General features: G+C 34.4%; 1 protein-coding gene across 1 annotated transcript; it reads right to left on the bottom strand.

The window, feature by feature from the left end:
- Positions 1-12,824: 12,824 nt before the first annotated feature.
- Positions 12,825-13,921, bottom strand: LOC110319204 (olfactory receptor 1052-like). The gene has a single exon (XM_021194664.1). The coding sequence runs from the start codon at positions 13,834-13,836 to the stop codon at positions 12,898-12,900; it is 939 nt and encodes a 312-aa protein (XP_021050323.1). The 5' UTR covers positions 13,837-13,921; the 3' UTR covers positions 12,825-12,897.
- Between the last annotated feature and the right edge of the window lie 6,145 nt (positions 13,922-20,066).

Raw genomic sequence — 20,066 nt, forward strand, 5'->3', positions numbered from 1 at the left:
TTTCTCCACAACCTCGCCAGCATCTGCTGTCACCTGAATTTTTAATCTTAGCCATTCTGACTGGTATGAGATGGAATCTCAGGGTTGTTTCGATTTGCATTTCCCTGATGACTAAGGATGTTGAACATTTTTTCAGATGTTTCTCAGCCATTCGGTATTCCTCAGTTGAGAATTCTTTTCTAGAAGTATTTGTACAAGACTGCAAATCTTTAGACTAGCATTTCATAGGTCTCAACTAGTCCCATAATCTAATGTGACATTTTACCACTAGCATCAGAGGAAATAGAGTCAAAATGGATATTACCCACTATGTTGAACCTCTCTCTGAATACAAGAACCCCCTTTCTCTCATCTGATCAGCCCCATTTCTTACGATGCTTGCTTTTTTTCCACTGTATGGTTTTTGTTTATTTGTCAAAGGTAAAGTGTCCAGAACTGTGTGAGTTTGTTCTGGGTCTTCAGTTTTATTCCATTGATTGACATGTCTGTTTTAATCACTACTGCTCTATAGTAAATAGCTTGAGGTCAGGGATGGTGATTTCCCCCAGAAGTTCTTTTATTGTTGAGAATGGTTTTGACTGTCCTAGATTTTCTTGTTTTTTTCCATATGCAGTTGAGAATTGATCTTTCTATGTCTGTGAAGAAGCCACAGTTACTTTGATACCTATACTACAAAAAGACCCAACAAAGAAAGATAACTTCAGACCAATTTTGCTTATAAATATCGATGCAAAATTAGTCAACAAAATTCCCACAAATGGAATACAAGAACACATCAAAACCATCATTCAACATGATCAAGTAGGCTTCAACCCATGGATGCAGGGAAGGTTTGATATATAAAAATCCACAAACATATCTTACTATATAAACAAACTCAAAGACAAACAACCACATGATCATCTCATTAGATGCTGAAAAAAAAATCCTTTGATAAGATAGTGTACCCCTTCATGATACATGTCTTCAAGTGATCCAGAGTTGATGACACATACCTAAACATAATAAAAGTAGTATACTGCAAACCAACAGTCAACATCAAATTAAACGGAGTGAAATTTGAAGCAATCTCACTAAAACCAGGAACAAGACAAGGCTGCCCACTATCTCCCTACCTATTTAATATACTACCGAAAGTTCTAGGTTGAACAACTAGAAAACAAAGAGAAACGAAGGGGATACAAATTGAGCAAAGAAGTCAACATATCAGTAGTTTCAGATGATATGATAGTATAAACACTTGACCCTAAAAATTCTGACAGAGAATTCCTACATCTGATAAACAAGTTTGGCAAAGTAACTGGATATTAACTCAAATGAATCAATAGTCTTCCTGTATGGTAATGATAAATGGGCTGAGAAAAAAATAGGGAAGCAACACACTTCAAAGAAGCCACAAATAATATATAATATCTTGGTGTGACTCTAACCAAGAAAGTAAAAGTTCTGTATAAGAACTTCAAATCCCTAAGGAAAGAAATTGAAGAAGACTTCAGAAGATAGGTCTCCCATGCTCATGTATTGGTAGGATTAACATAGTAAAAGTGTCTATCTTACCAAAAGCAATCTATAGATTCAATGCAATCCCCATCAAAATTCCAGACTATTTTAAATTGTATTATTGATATTTTAATTTATATAATTTATAATTAAATTATATATAACTTAATTTAATTATGTGTGCAATTTATATATTATATATTATATTATATACATAGATGAAATATATATTTAAATGTGTATAATTATAATTAAATTGGATTGGTATTTTGATTTGTTGGTTGTTCGTACTTTCTAAATATTAATCCTCTGTTGTATGTATAGCTGCAAAGGTATTTTCTTACATTATGTGCTCCCCCTTCACATCACGTCCTTTGCTACAAAAGATTTTTAGCTTACCAAGACTCCTTTTGTTCATTTTTGCATTTAATTCCTTTGATACTAAATGTGGCATATTTAGTATATATTCACAAATTTTACTTCAAAGAAATTCTCTATACTATCAAAGTAAAAAAAATATATAACTTGTATATCCCAAATCCCTACCTTTTTTTCATACTCAAAGAAACATTGAAGTGTTTAACAGTCTTCTATGTTTAGATATGTTTTTTTTTTTTTAAGCTTAGTGATACAGCCTCACCTAACCTCCCATGAAATGCTTCCCAGAGTTCACACAGAAATCCTAATCCCTGAATACTCAGATGTTACACAGAACGGTGAACTTTTATTTGATTTCCCCTATTGCCAGGTATTTCTGGACTATGAGGAAAACTTAATACAGTATAAATGTGTGCCAATACTTAGAGGTTTGAATGTAGGTTCATGAGGGTGTTGGATCTTCTAGAAGATGTGTACAAGTTGAGAGTTCCAATGTGGGTACTGGGAATTAAACCTGGATCCTCTGGAGGAAAAGCCAGTACTCTTAACCACTGAACCATCTCTTTAGCCCATTTTAAAATATTTATTTTTTTAAGATTTTTAAGTTAACATATTTATTTCAGCAAATATAATACATTCTTGTTTCTAATCATCTGTTTACTTTCCTGCTAAAAATAAACATCAATATATTTTATTATTATTTTCTTTATTTACATTACAAATGCTATCCCGAAATTTCCCTATAGCCCCCCCCACCCTTGCTCTCCTACCCACCCACTCCCACTACTTGGCCCAGGCCTTCCCTTGTGCTGGGTCATATAAAGTTTGCAAGACCAAGGGGCCTCTATTCCCAGTGATGGCCGATTAGGCCATCTTCTGCTATATATGCAGCTAGAGACACAAGCTCAGGGGGTACTGGTTAGTTCATATTGTTGTTCAACCTATAGGGCTGCAGCCCCCTTCAGCTCCTTGGGTACTTTCTCTAGCTCCTCCTTTGGGGACCCTGTGTTCCATCCAATAGCTGGCTGTGAGCATCCACTTCGGTGTTTGCCAGGCACTGGCATAGCCTCACAAGAGGCCGCTATATCAGGGTCCTGGCAGCAGAATCTTGCTGGCATGTGCGTTAGTATCAGGTTTGGTAGCTGATGATGGGATGGATTCCCAGATGGGGTAGTCTCTGGATAGTCCATCCTTTCATCTTAGCTCTAAATTTTGTCCTTGTACCTATATCCTTTCATGAGTATTTAAAATATTTTTAATCCAAATGTGTTTGAACCTTAAAGCAACACTAACACCTTTCAGCATTGTTTATAATAGTTAGTTCTTTAAATATTCACTATGCTTACATTATTTATCCATAAATAGTTTATAACTGAAAATAGTTGTGAATGTACACATTTTGATAATTTCAGGTTACTGTAGTGTCAAGAGCCATCTAGAATAGGCTAAATCTGGGAGGAGACCTACTTGGAAATAGCCCACCATTTTTACATGGTCTGCTATGGGTGAACTCATTAGCAAAGTCTCAAAGAGATTTCATCTCAGGATTGCTTCTTGCAGCTGATATGCCTTTCCAGTCATTACTAAGTCAATACAATAATCCCTCCCCTATTGATCATATTTCCTACAGATCAATATAAAAATGAACTTTCATAAATTAATGCTGTTTAGGTGAATTAATGATTCTATAGAATCCCTGATTGTTTCAAATAATATTAGGAAGAAAATTTTAAGAGCTAGTATTAGTTGCTTTGCTAAAGAGCTGTAATAAAGTTAGAATCAAAAATATTTATGAATATATATGTGTCTGTGCATATTTGCCTACATAAAACATTTTGATTTTTTCCCTTTCCTTCATTTCTAGTTCATAAAAAGCTAACCATCAAACCAGTGAAGGTCTTCTGGGTACCTGACCAGACAAGGGATCTCTAGCAATTAATCTTTTAACTAATAACCCCTTGTTGGCAATAAGTATCAGTAGATGCAGAGTCCAGCAGCTTCTGTCCTCAGAATAATGTAAAATCAAGATAGGCACACATTATTATAAAAAGCAATCTTCTCACAAAACCAAGTTTTACTCTTGCTCATGCTTTTCTACCTTGCTTGTTCAGAGAGATACAAGTCCATCGCACCATGGTTCGTTATTGACATATAGGAGATACAGTTGATGGTTTTGTATAATACTGTACTATTTAATTAGAATTGTATAGAGCCTGTTAACCTGGGTAATGGTAGATTGCCTAATAAATGCCAGTTCCTGGCCTCAATTCCAGTATGTCAAAATAATGGTGAGAACCTGGCCAATACAGATGGGGACAGTTTGAAGCCAACCATTGAACTGATCATGGGGACAGACTCCAGTGGAGGAGTTAGGGGAATTTCTGAAGGAGTTGAAGGAGTTCTTCCATAGGAAGAACAATTATGTCAAACAACCAGACCCTCCGGAGCTCCCAGGGACTAAACCACCAAAGAATACACATGAAGGAACCCATGGCTCCAGCTGCATATGTAGCAGAGTATTGCATTATCTTGCATCAATGATAGTGGAGGCCCTTGATCCTGTGAAGGCTCGATGCCCCAGTGTAGGGGAATGCTAGGGCAGTGAGGTGGGAGTGGGTGGGTTGGTGGGGAACACCCTTACAGAACCAGGGGATGGGGAGATGGGACAGGTGGAATTTGGAGGGGAAACCGGAAAAGGGATAACATTCAAAATGTAAATAAATAAAATAACCAACAAGGAAAAAGAAAAAAATAATGGTGTGAGAAAGAAGAGAGGGGGAAAAACAGGTAGGGATGGAGAAGGGGAAAGAAAAAAAATTTTCTCTGAGCTCTTAGGCACTCAGACCAGTAGAATTTTAAACAAACATCAATTTTGGAGTAAACAAACATCAATACATAATGGAGTAAAACTAACAACAGGAAATTAGAAAACAATTCTAAAATTATTGGAACCATAAAAGTAAATGAAATGTATTGTAAATAATTTCTCAACAAAGTTAACACACTATATTGTAAAGAAAATTCCATTGAAAGCTAGGTATAATATAAACCAACTCTTAGATATAGATATTACATTATAAGTAAAATTTCCATGTGTTTAATTATGTTTAAGATATCATTCGGATTAAATATAAATAATATAAAATACATTGCTCTCTTGTGTGTAAGAAAATAGTTGAACTTGGTTTTACATAAATATATAGGTATCATATAATTATTGACCAATTCTAAAATGTGAGAAGACATTAGAACAATAAATAACATAGAATAGGAAATTGCTTTCTGTTTAGAAATGATTATTGATATTCTATTTTTTTTTTTAATATTTAAATGCATTTATACATCAAACATATTAATAATATTGAGTATTTTGAGGATCAAATAATACAGATAAATTTGTTTAACTTTTATATTCATATTTTTTCATATGTAAATATATCATTAATTAATATTTAATATTATCCATTTTCGAGGATCCGATATCTAATGTTGAATACTAAATTGTTTCAAAACATGTAAAATATTCTTTGGGAATTAAACATAGTAAAAGAGTATAAAGTATTAAAAATGAATCATTAAGAAATATATTCAAAAGCCCTTATATAATACTACCTGACATAGTGAGAGTATTTAAAATGCATTATGTTTCTGTATACATTGTCTAACAATCAGTTTTCGTAACAAACATTATCAGTATTTCTAGGAGAGAAATTACTTTATCAATATGTATATTTTAAAAATTTCGAAGTAGCAAAACTCTTTGAAGTTAAACATTAATGCTTGTTTCTCTAGCTGCATATCTAGCTGCATATTGGAAAGAGAGGCCCCTAGGTCTTGCAAACTTTATATGCCCCAGTACAAGGGAATGCCAGGGCCAAAAAGTGGGAGTCAGCGGGTAGTGGAGCAGGGCGGGGGAAGGGTATAGGGAACTTTTGGGATAGCATTTGAAATGTAAATAAAGTAAATATGTAATAACAAAAAGAAAATGCAAATTTCAAACTTTCACGAATTTTTTGGCTAATATCCACTTATCAGTGAGTACATACCATATTTGTTCCTTTGTGACTAGGTTATCTCACTCAGGATGATATTATCAAGTTCCATCCATTTGCCTGAGAATTTCATGAAGTCATTGTTTTGAATAGCTGAGTAGTACTCCATTGTGTAAATGTATGACATTTGCTGTATCCATTCCTATGTTGAGGATCATCTGGGTTTTTTCCAGCTTCTGGCTATTATAAATAAGGCTGCTGTGAACATAGTGGAGCATGTGTCCTTATTACCAGTTGGGACAGCTTCTGGGTAAATGCCCAGGAGTGGTATTGCTGGGTCTTCCAGTAGTACTGTCCAATTTTCTGAGGAACCGACAAACTGATTTCCAGAGTGGTTGTACCAGCTTGCAATCCCACCAGCAATGGAGGAGTGTTTCTCTTTCTCCACAGCTTTGGCAGCATCTGTTGTCACCTGAGTTTTATTTTAGTCATTCTGACTGGTGGGAGGTGGAATCTCAGGGTTGTTTTGATTTGCATTTCCCTGGTGACTAAGGATGTTGAACATTTCTTTAGGTGTTTCTGAGCCCTTCGAGTTTCCTCAGTTGAGAATTTTCTGTTTAGCTTCAGAATAGCCAAGGTTCAGTTCACAGACTATATGAAGAAGAAGGAAGATCAAAATGTGGATGCTTCAGTGCTTTTTAGAAGGGGGAACAAAATACTCATAGAAGGAAACATGGAACCAAAGTTTGGAGCAGAGACTGAAGGAAAAGCCATTCAGAGACTGCCTCACCTGGCGATCAATCCCATACATAGCCATTAAACCCAGACATTATTGTGACTACCGGGAAGTGCTTGCTGATAGAAACCTGATATGGCTGTTTCCTGAAAGTCTTTGTCAGAGCCTGACAAATACAGAAGAAGAAGCTCACAGCCAACCATTGACCTGAGCTTGGGGATCCCTGATGGAGGAGTTGGAGAAGGGACTGAAGGAGCTGAGGAGCTTTGCAGTCTAATGGAGGGAGCAATATTGTCAGTCATCCAGACTCCCCCAGAGCTCCTGGGGACTGGACCACCAACCAAAGAATACACATGGAGCGACCCATGGTGCTGACCATGTATGTGGCAGTAGATGGCCTTGTAAGACATCAGTGGGAGTAGAGACCCTTGGACCTGAGGGTGTTCAATGCCCCAGTGTAGGGGAGTGCCAGGGCAGAAGGATGGGAGTGGGGGAGCACCCTCGTAGAGGAAGGGGGAGGAGGAATGGGATAGGGCATTTCTGAAGGGGATACCTGGTATGGGGAAAAAAAAATTTAAATGTAAGTAAAGAAAATATCCAAGAAAAAAAATCCTAATTTCAAGCACAGTGAGACAAATTATCAGTAAAATTTCCATGATGTTTATAGAATATGATTTAAATTTTTCTAATGTTAATATTCAATATATAAAATCAGAAATGAAAAGGGACATATAACAATTATTTTAAGATATATTTCATTGTTATGTGTCCCTTTTCATTTCTGATTTTATTAATTTGGATACTGTCTGTGCCCTCAGCTTAGTCTGGCTAAAAGTTTATCTAGCTTGTTGATTTTCTCAAAGAGCCAGCTCCTGATTTTGTTGATTCTTTGTAGTTCATTTTGTGTCTATTTGGTTGATTTCAGCCCTGAGTTTATTTCCTGCCATCTACTCCTCTTGGGTATATTTGCTTCTTTTTGTTCTAGAGCTTTCAGGTGTGCTGTCAAGCTGCAAGTATAGGCTCTCTTCAGTTTCTTTTTGGAGGCATTTATAATACACATGGAGCGACCCAGGTATATTTGGATTATTATATGTGTTTTCCTCTTACCACTGCTTTCATTGTGTTCCATAAATTTTGGTATGATGTGCCTTCATCTTCATTAGAGTCTGAAATAATTTTAATTTCATTCTTTATTTTTTCCTTGACCAAGTTATCATTGAGTAGAGTGTTGTTCAGCTGCCATGTGTATGTGTGCATTCCATTGTTTTTGTTGCTATTTAAGACCAGCATTAGTCTGTGGTGATATGATAGGGTGCAGGGGATTATTTCAGTCTTCTTGTACCTGTTGAGTCCTGTTTCGTGACCGATTAAACAGTCAGTTTTGGAGGAGGCACCATGAGGTGCCGAGAAGGTATATTCTTTTGCTTTAGGATGAAACGTTCTATAAATATTTGTTAGATTCATTTAGTTCATAACTTCTGTGAGTTTCACTGTGGCTCTGTTTAGTTTCTGCTTCCATGATCTATCCATTGCTAAAAGTGGGGTGTTGAAGTCTCCCACTATTATTGTGTGGGGTGCGATGTGTTCTTTGAGCTTTAGTAAAGTTTCTTTAATGAATGCGGGTGCCCTTACATTTGGAGCATAGATTTTCAGAATTGAGAGTTGATCTTGTTAGATTTATCCTTTAACCAGTATAAAATGTCCTTCCTTATCTTTTTTGATAATTTTGGGTTGAAAGTTGAATTTATTTGCTATTAGAATGACTACTCCAGCTTGTTTCTTTGGACCATTTGCTTGGAAAATTGTTTTCCAGCCTTTTACTCTGAAGTAGTATCTGTCTTTTTCACTGAGGTGAGTTNCCTGTATGCAGCAAAATGCTTGACCCTGTTTTTGTATCCAGCCTATGTCGTTTTATTGGGGAATTAAGCCTATTGATGTTAAGACATATTAAGGAAAAGTGATTGTTACTTCCTGCTATTTTTTGTTGTTAGAGGCAGAATTATGATTGTGTATTATCTTCTTTTGGGTTTGCTGAAAGGCTACTTTCTTGCCTTTTCTAGGGTGTAATTTCCCTCCTTGTGTTGGTGTTTTCCATCTACTATACTTTGTAGGGCTGGATTTATGAAAATATATTGTGTAAATTTGGTTTTGTCATGGAATATCTTGGTTTCTCCCTCTATGGTAATTGAGAGTTTTGCTGTGTGGGCTGGCATTCATGTTCTCTTAGTTTCTGTATGAAATGTGCTCAAGATCTTCTAGCTTTCATAGTCTCTGTTGAGAAGTCTGGTGTAATTCTGATACGTCTGCCTTTATATGTTACTTGACCTTTCCCCTTACTGCTTTTAATATTCTTTCTTTACTTAGTGTATTTGGTGTTTGGATTATTATGTGATGGGAGGAATTTGTTTTCTGATCTAGTTTATTTGCAATTCTGTAGGCTTTCCGTATGTTCATGGGCATCTCTTTAGGTTAGGAACATTTTCTTCTATAATTATGTTGAAGATATTTACTGCCCCTTTAATTTGTGACTCTTCACTCTCTTCTATACGTATTATCCTTAGGTTTGGTCTTCTCATTGTGTCCTGGATTTCCTGGATGTTTTGGGTTAGGAGCTTTTTGATTTTTGCATTTTCTTTGGCTGTTGTTTCAATGTTTTTGATGGTACCTTTTGCACCTGAGATTTTTCTCTATCTCTTGTACTCTGCTGGTGATGCTTGTATCTAAGACTCCTGATAGCTTTCCTAGGTTTTCTATCTCCAGGACTGTCTCCCTTTGTGATTTCTTTATTGTTTCTAGTTCCATTTTCAGATCTTGGATGGTTTTGTTCATTTCCTTCACCTGTCTAATTGTGTTTTCTGGTAATTCTTTGAAGGATTTTTGTCTTTCCTCTTTAAGCACTTCTGCCTGTTTACTTGGGTTCTCCACTATTTATTTAAGGGATTTTTTTATTTCCTTCTTAAAGTCCTTTATAATCATTATAAGAAGTAATTTTAGATCTGAGTCTCGCTTTTCCGGTGTGATGGTATATCTAGGACTTGCTATGGTGGAAGAATTGGGTTCTGGTGATGCAAAGTTACCTTGGTTTCTGTTGTTTATGTTCTTAAGCTTGCTTCCCATCATTTGATTATCTCTAGTGGTACCTACCTTTGCTACATGTGACTAGAGCCTATCCTTCCTTTGATCATGGTTGTGTCAGAATTCCTCAGAGATCAGCTGTTTCTGTGATCCGGTGGATCCTGTGATCCTAAGATCCTGGGTATGTCAGAGCTCCTGGGTGTCAAGCTGCCTCTGGGACCCTGAGTTCCTGGTGTGACCAAGCTCCTGTGATCCTGTGATCATTTGATCCTGTGATTCTGTGTTAGAGCACCTTGGCTTGGAGCTTTTCTGGGGTGTTATGGGACTGGCTGAGGAGTTTGTGCCCTATTCTGGTGTTGATATTCTAAAGTGTGTAACAATGAGGTGGTGAAAAGTAATATCATAAGTTTAAGTAAACCTCACTACCAATTGTTAATTACTTTATGAGTAAGTAAGTTCTAGGAAATGAGGTAGAGATCCTACTAGAAAAGTACAGGTGTCTGAATTCTCATATCTTATTTATGTGTTCTTTGTTTTCTTATTCTTCTCTCATACATTATACCCTGACAAGAGTTCTTCTTCTCTCCACTCCTCCTAGACTATCACCCACCTCCTATCTAACCTAGATTCCCTCCTCCATTTCTCTTCATAAAATAGCAGGCTTCTCAGGGATATCAACTGAACATGGCATAATGAGATTTAATAAAACTAGGCTCAAACTGTAATATGACATGATCCTTAGACAATATGTCCATTATGAAACTAATATAAACAGTACATATTGACATAACACAAACATGTTAATATTTATTTAATAGTTTTAGGATAAAATGCTCAGAAACAAAACAAACAAAATTAAATATAGTTTATGATATTCTAGTTTTTTTGTAACAGTTCACATTTCTCCAAATAATAATATATAAATGGATCATGCATTAGAATTACCTTTTGCATGGTACTGAACCATTTATGAATAAAATAAGTTATGGATTTTGTGCACATTAAATATACTTATTGGGGTTTTTATATAATTTGAAGCTTTTTTACATAAATGATTCAAGTAATCTGCAGTTATTTGTAATTTGATAATAGGGAGTCTATAATTTTATAGTTCGATATAGAAGCTCTTAGCATTCCTCTGGTATGTAACCTATAAGCTAAAAAGAACCTATCCTTTCATGATATGCTTATTGTTATCAATATCACATGGTGAGGAGTGGGTCATGTGAAAAAGAAAACAGAAGATAAAGGAATATCTTTCTTTTACAAAGGTTTGATTCCATATAATAAAAAGAACCACTCTGTAGAGATATAACACTCTCCATACTGTCATTCAGTGGTAATCTTAAAGGATTGCCATGACCCTGTCATGTGACACTTGCTTCCTTATAAGCTTCCTACTGCCTCTTATTGCAGTCCCATTCGAATTGCATCATGGCCATAGTGTATGCTAATGACCCAGTGGGGCACAGAACAATAGTATAATGTAGTAAAAGGAAAACAAATATACCTGTAGTAATTATATTATATGAAAGATCCAATTCAACAAGGATTTATTAAATATAAGTAATGACTCTTTATTTAAATTGAAAATGTTCCTCATATAATATATCCTGATTATGATCTCCTCACTCTATAATTCCCCATGTTCCTTCCAACCACCCTTCCCATTTCAATGCGTTTCTTTTCTGTCTCTAATAAGAAAACAATGGGCTTCTAAGCAATAATACTAAAATAAAATGAAAAAAAAAAAAAAAACCTAGTAAAATAATAGTAAGAAGAAAGAAGGAAAAGAAAACCAAAAAGATACAAGACAAAGATACAGATTCAGATATACATTCACTCACATACTCATGAATTCTATGAAAATATTATATGAGGAGCCATAAGTTATACAAAAATGAACTTTAAAATAAGAACAGAATACATACATACATAAATATATACAACATGTTACTTATATGCATATAAATGTACATGTATGAATTCATACATACATATGTATTTAAAATAAAATACAAATTGATATATTATAAAATTTAAAACAAAACAAAACAAATATCACAGCATAAAATTTTGAGACTTGGAACCTCAAAAGATGCCATTGAGTTTATTTTCTTTTGGTCATCTATGGTTAGGCATGAAGTATACTCTTAAAATTATTTTTCCCCAGGGAGTTTATTTCTCTCTTGGAGAAAACTAATTTTTTTCTTGGCAAATGGTTATCAATTGGAGATATCTTCTGTTTTAGGGATGCAAGCATATATATATACTTTTTTTTTAAACTATAGGACCCCATCTAGTAGATACTTCCATAGGCTCTGTGTATGCAACCTCAGACTCTGTGACCTCATATGTGTGTTTCTCATGTTGATTTAGAGGAGCTTGTTTTTTGGTATCCTCTAATCCCTCTGTCTTCCACTTTTTCTATTTCCTCTTCAACAGGTTACACTAATAACAGGTTAACAGGTTAACCCTGACAAGAGGGTTTCCATTTAGACATCCAATTTAGGGCTAAATATTCAAATATGTCTCCCCCTTTGCATATTATCTGATGATTGGTTTATTGATTTGTTCTCATCTACTGCAAGAAGTTTCTCTGAATAATGGATAAACACATAGCTTATCAATAAGTATAGCAAATGTCATTAAGAACTATTTTTGATATTTTTCTGTAGTAGATCAGACATATATGTTTTTCATACTAAGCCCATAAGCTATCTAGTCTCATGTTCTTGGTTAATTAGTGTCAGGCATGTGTTCAGTTTTACCTAAAGCCCCACTTAATGGCCAGTCTTCCTCATTATAGTATGCTAAAGAACTCTTTTCATTCCTTACTACTAGTTGCAACTCCTTAGTTAAGTTTCTATGTCAGAGAAACAAGTATTCCATATCAGTTAGTTTATTTAAAGTTTAATTCACAAGCTACATTTTTTTTAGCCATTTACAATTTATATACAAGATTATATACAAAATTGGACACAATAATTTCTTCTTTTATGAAGGCTTTGTAGAGCCATGCAAAAGAATCCATGAGAACTATATAATTAGAGACATGATAAGTTTTCTTCCAGAAAATACAGTATTTGATAAATAAAAAATGACTAAATTATTTTGTCCTAATGTTCTTCCTGCCTTTTATAAAAGATGAATAAATTTTAAAAATACTACTTTGAAAATTCACACCAAGCTTTCTAGGTCAGAGAAGTGACATATTCAAGAGATTCTCCTCTCCCTACAAATGAACTTCTTGGCTGCTTCTTTCACATCTTTGTTCCTCAGACTGTAAATTAGAGGATTTAGCATGGGGATGACTAAGGTATAAAACACAGCAGAGACTTTTTCCTGTTCCATGGAGTACTGAGAACTGGGCTGGATATAACTAAATGTCACAGAACCATAAAATAATATCACAGCTGTTAGGTGTGAGGCACAAGTGGAGAAGGCTTTCCTCCTTCCTTCAGCTGAGCGGATTCTCAGGATGGCAATGATAATTTGGATATAGGACACCATGACAATGATGAAAGTAAAAATAGCAATCACTCCAGAGAAGACCAAAAGAAGCATCTCATTGATGTGTGCATCAGAGCATGCAAGCTTCAAAAGAGGAGGGATGTCACAGAAGAAGTGATTCACAATGTTGGGACCACAAAAGTCCAGTCTGAGTAAACCTATTGTGTGAGTCAGGGAATTAATGAGGCCACCCAAGTAACATGCAAGAACCATCTGACTGCAGATGCTGTGGGTCATAATAACTGTATACATTAATGGGTTTGCTATTGCCACATAGCGATCATAAGCCATCATAGACAGGAGAATACCTTCTGTAGTTACATATACTGCAAAAAAGAAACTCTGAAGAACACAGCCAAAGAATGTGCTAGACTTGTGTTCTGATAGAAAATCGATGAGCATTTTAGGAGCAATGACAGTAGAGTAGCAGATGTCACAGAAAGAGAGGTTACTAAGGAAGAAGTACATTGGTGTATGAAGGTGGGTATTCAACCAGATCAAGATAATCATCCCCCAATTACCTGCAAGTATGATGAAATACACTATACTGAAAAGCAAAAAGAGAGGAACCTGACAATTAGGATTTTCTGTTAAGCCAAGGAGCATGAATTCCTTGACACCTGTATGATTCCAAACTCTCATGCTTTCAATAGTCTACAGCTCCTTGCTATCATGAGATATAAATGAAAGATAAATACCTAGAAATATTTCCTCCAGGACCTGAGAGTCATCATTATATGAGACACTGAGATTACCCTGTGGTAGATGAAATAGAGAAACCTCAGCAGTAGCCCATAGTATGCTACAAGATCTATACAATGAAACTTAAATAATTGCAATGAACGTTTGTTTATTCCATTGTCAATTAACTCAGAATAGGAAAGGATAAGAAACACTCTTTTATGACACAAAGATTTTCGTTGGTAGAATTAGGGTTTGAGTACAGAGTGAACTAAAATTGTCTTATTCTCTATTATGTCTCAGCCTTCTATATAGGTAGAATATAAGCTTGCCATAATATCTTGACAAAGGATCTTCAAACATCATAGGAATAACTATTTCAATATATTGCAATTCCAGTTAATCTAAACATACTGACTTCAATACCGTGCCCCCACACCCACTTTTCATAATACGTTACCTCAAATATGTTTGCACCTTCTTCCTGGTTCTGTGACACATTTTTGCAATACCATCTTATTGTTAGAGCCTTAATCAAGACAAAAGATATAGATTATCATTTTCATCTGTTCCTTGTTTTAAGAATGATCAACTATTATGAATGTTATTTTACATAACACTTCTTGCCTTTCATTCAAGTGTTTGCGTTGCTGTAATGTAGTTTTCAGTATTAAATTTAATGAAATAATCTATAGCATAGATTATAAAAAGAAAAATACTGTGAAACAGCAAAACCTACAACTGTCTATATATTTTTCCTTCAACAAGGTAAGGTAGAACTTCGTCTAATTTCTTCTGAAATGATGCAGTTTTTAAATTCAATTTTAGATAAGGTAAATATCAGTATTCATATACTTTCTAACACAATTGATAAATGTCTACCACTTATTACATGGCTATATGATTCTTTTGAAATAACAGAACACATTTATCAGCAGCATCCTGATTTTAAGCAGCTAATGTACAGTTACAAATATAAACATGTTGATAAGCCACAGAATAACTAGCATATAAAATTGAAGTTGGACAGAGAACAAGAGGAATTAGTGAGTGCTATGATATTAATGGCATCAATTTCTGGTTAATTGATGTTACTACCTCCTTTGCTGAAAAATTGGTGACTGAAAGTAACAAAGATTCATTCACTTCTAGGTTGGACATCAGAAGCATAACACTATCTGATTTCATAGGTGGAAACTACATAGCTATGAAGTCATACTCCTAGGAGGAGTTCTACAAGATGGAAACATTTTGTAGCCAAGTACCCACCTTTTGAGCCTCTAAATCAAACTGCTTTTAGTAATAAGCCTTTTCTTCTAAGACAACAATAAATTAGATTTGCCTTTCATCACTGATTCTTCGTCCTTTCTCATCTTGAAAGAACATTTGAATATGTACAGTTCCAACAGTCATAATCCAAGGTATTTTTGCCTCTCATGGTCTTACTCTGATTCACAGGTCAATACTGGTTCTGCATATGAAGTAGTATGTATGTATCATTAGGTTAAGATTTAAACATCAATAGGAATTATCAATCAGTCTGTCAAATGTAAATTTCTAATGAATGACTTTATATAAGATCCTGTATGAGATATATGGGTGTGTAAAAAAAAACTATTAAAAGAAGAAAACACAGTAAGTTCAAAACCCAAAATAAAGCCCTGGATAGGGGTTTCTAAATGTTCCTAAGTGAAAAGAGTAACAAGAGAAAATGCAGAGGATTTACCATTTTATTTGTGGCCACTGAAATGTGTTTGAAAGCTCTCAGGGAGATGGGGGAAACATTTGATCAATACAATGGTTACCAAAATACATTTCTATTTTCAATAGTTGTATTTTAGAATTTTTATAATTAAACTCCTTCCTCAAATGTTTTTGCATAATCAAATTCATATTATTTTATATTACTGCTCTAATTAACACCTGCATTGAACTTTATGGAATGTAAATTTGTTTTGTTATGAGATGTATATGTATGTATCCCATTAAGCTCAATTAGCAACTTTTTTAACATTCAAATAATATTTTGTAAATTTGAAAAAGCCTATGAGGCACCTGAGACTTCAAGAACATATTGGAACCTGGCATACTCTTCCATATTGACAAATATTGATTCATCACCATTGAAATGATCACTCTATAAGCTCAAACCCATCCACTTAAACCTAGTCACCTTAGTCCCCATCTATGTTCCAAATCACAGGCCTTTGGAATAACATTGAATCAGATATCACTCTATACTAGTAAAAAGGAAAAGTGGCTGAAATGATAAAGCTGAAATGATATTTTTAGAAGTTAACTATTTTTGACATTAAAATGTAATTCAATCATTTTTCCATTCCCCTTTCTCCTTCCAAACTTATGCCTTCATCCTTGCTCTCCTTCAAATCCATGACGTCCTGATAGAAATTAAAAGCTCATTTACAATACTAATGACTGAGTATTTTGTCATCAAAAAATTTTACTCCTAAAGGCAAGTTCAAATTTTATTTTACATCCTTTATATAATGTGTCTGATGTATCATCACAAATCAACCTATTTAAATGAATATGACACTCTTTTGGAATCATTGTATAATTACAGTACATTCCTAATGCATGTTCATCCAGGTATAGGAATACAATAAGAGTAGTCCTACAACCTTAAATGTTTTACCATAAGAGTTAAAAAAAGGAACCCTGCAAATCCTTATCAGATGAGCTGATAATTACCAAAATTTTACTATGTACATACACAAGAACAGAGTTATTTTCATAAACAAACATATCACATCAAATTATATTATTAGGACAGATATTTACAAAACTTTTATAAAGTATTGACCATTCATGTTTTACACATGAAAAAACAAAGTATTGTATTGTACATGAAAATTAAGAGAAATAAAGTAAAATATCATGTAATATTTATTGAATATAAAATTTTCCATTTACATAAAATCTGCATTTAACGGCTATAATTTGCCACAGTAGCAAAAAGTGAATGAGATGGAAATACAAGTTAGATATACTACCTTAATATCAGCACACCACAGTGAGCAATAGAACTGCTGTGACAAGTTATCTAAGCTTTCTTAAAATCCAAACTATGAACATGTCCTGGGATAGAAAACAAATGGAGAAAAATAGAAAATAATTCTTAAAATATTTCATTGGAATTCTTAATGAAAAATAGTTTCAAAAGATTTAAAAGTATTAGTACTTTATTAAATTAAATTAATTTATTTACTAAATTAATAGGAAATCATGAATTTTATACATATTTCAATTCTTAAAATTTTATTTTTAAAATTAGTGTAATATTTTTAATGTACTAGATGGATATAAAAATAAATAACAGAAACATATTTAGTCTTACCTTATGCAAGAAGAGTTAATATAATCATAATGTAAATTTGTATACATTATGTAAATAATACTCTGTATATAAGATGTATGAAGTTGAAAGATAAATATCCTACAAATTCAAAAATAATATTTTAAATTGTTGACTGTAATATTTCAATTAGACAACAGATATGAACTTCTCCAATGTTCATGAAATAATAGAAAATATCAAAATCTTTAAAAAGAAATTTAGATGTTTGTTACTTACAACTTAACAAACCTTTAACTAAGAATGCATCTGAGGTAGAAAATCTGAATTTCACAAACCTTTAAGGACTTATTATTTGGAATAAGTTGGCTGAAGGTAGTTGCTATTCTACTGGGGCAAGAATTAGTGGCACCCTCTGTGTGTATAAGCCTCAGTTGTCCACAGTTGAATCATTAGCACCTTTCTTGTATCACAAGTGTGAAAACAATCAGAAAGCTACCAGGCCTTCTTTTGAATGTTCAGTGGTACCTCTTCTTATATGAATGCAAGAGTTAAATGGTATATTTCATAAATAGTACTTAAAAGGGTTCTGTGATTTTTTTTCACTAAGTCAAAGCATCTAGATATAATGCTCAATAAACACAAAGAATGTAATGACAGTAGTTGAGAAAAAAAGAAATAGAAATGTTGCAGTCTTAGGTAAGCCACTTGGAATACTGTTAAGATGTTCTAATTAAACAACATAAGTTCATTACTATTTCTTCGAAATTTCTGTTACTGCTACATAATTTACATTTTAATTTTGACATCAGATATTGATTTTTGTCAACATTGTCTAATATATACATATATATAATGATAACTCTTGAGACATGCTGTCTATACAAAACCATAAGAGTGTCAGAGGTTTGCAATTTCTTTGTAATGTAATTATCATAAGCTAACATTATGGAGAAGCAGTAGCATATTTTAGAATTTCTGTCACTGTTTACCATTTAATGTGTAATTTTCCAACATGTTTTACATTGATTTTTATTACTAATAAATGATACTTTAAAGCATGCTAATGGTTTAAATTGCAAAAAATCATACATTTAAATTACATTAAAATGAGAAACACATGGGTAATTTTTAGAAAGATTAAATATAATTAACGAACAATTCAAAGATTTATTTCAGTTTTTGTCTCTTTGGAAAGTATGTCAAAAAGTTTTTTTTTTAGATTTGAAAATGTCTAAGATACATTTTTAAAATTAGATATTTTCTTTATTTACATTTCACATGTTATCCCCGTTCCTGGTTTCCCCTCCAAAAACCCTCTATTCCCCATCCCCCTGTTCACCAACCCACCAACTCCTGGTCCAGGCATTCTCCTACACTGAGTCATAGAGCCTTCACAAGACCAAAGGCCTTTTCTCCCATTGATGATAGACTAGGCCATCCTCTTCTACATATGTGGCTGGAGCAATGAGTTCCACCATGTGTACTCTTTGGTTGGTGGTTTCGTCTCTGAGAGTTCTGGAGGTACTGGTTAATTCATATTGTTGTTCCTCCTATGGGGCTGCAAACCTGTTCCACTCCTTGGGTCCTTTCTCTAGCTCCTTCATTGGGGATCCTGAGCTCGGTCCAATAGATGGCTGTGAGCAACCACTTCTGTATTTGTCTGGCACTGGCAGAGCCTCTCAGGAGACACTTATATCAGGTGGGGAGACTCTGTAGGGTCATTTCTTCAGTCTCTGCTCTGAACTTCTCTCTGTAACTCCTTCCATGGGTATTTTGTTCCCCCTTCTAAGAAGGACCGAAGTATCCACACTTTGATCTTCCTTCTTCTTGAAATTCATGTGGTTTGTGAATTGTTTCTTGGGTATTCTGAGTTTCTAGGCTAATATTCACTTATCAGTGAGTACATATCATGTCTGTACTTTTATGATTTGATTATCTCACAAAGGATGATATCCTACAGATCCATCCATTTGTCTAAGAATTTCATAAGTTCATTGTTTTTAATAGATGAATAGTATCCCTTGTGTAAATGTACCACATTTTCTGTATCCATTCCTCTGTTGAGGGACATCTGGGTTCTTTCTAACTTCTGGCTATTATAAATAAGGCTGCTATAAACATAGAGGAGCATGTGTTCTTATTACATGTTGGAGCATATTCCAGGTATATGCCCAGGATTGGTATAGCTGGGTCCTCAGGTAGTACTATGTCCAGTTTTCTGAGGAACCACCAAATGGATTTCCAGAGTGGTTGTACCAGCTTGCAATCCCACCAGCAGTGGAGGAGTGTTCCTCTTTCTCCACAACCTCAACAGTATCGGTTGTCACATGAGTTTTGATCTTAGCCATTCTGACTGGTATGAGATATAATCTTAGGGTCGTTTTGATTTGTATTTCCCTGGTGAATAAGGATGTTGAACGTATTTTAGGTGCTTCTCATCCATTCAGTATTCCTCAGTTGAGAATTCTTTGTTTAGCTCTGCACCCCATTTTTAATAGCATTATCTGTTCCTCTGGAGCCTATATATTGGATATTAGCTCTCTATTTGATGTAGGGTTAGTAAAGATCTTTTCCCAATCTGTTGGTTGCTGTTTTATCCTACTTAGAGTACCCTTCGTCTTATAGAAGCTTTTCAGTTTTATGAGGTCCTATTTGTCAATTCTTGATCTTAGAGCATAAGTTATTGGTGTTTTGTCCAGGGAAATTTCCCCTGTGTCCATGTACTTGAGGCTCTTCCCCACTTACTTTTCTATTAGTTTCAGTGTATCCTCTTTATGTACAGGTCCTTGATCAACTTGGACTTGAGCTTTGTACAAGGAGGTAAGAATGCATCATTTGCATTCTTCTACATGCTAACCACCAGTTGTACCAG

Source organism: Mus pahari, chromosome 3 (genome assembly GCF_900095145.1).
Source record: "Mus pahari chromosome 3, PAHARI_EIJ_v1.1, whole genome shotgun sequence".
Classification (NCBI taxonomy): Eukaryota; Metazoa; Chordata; class Mammalia; order Rodentia; family Muridae; genus Mus; species Mus pahari.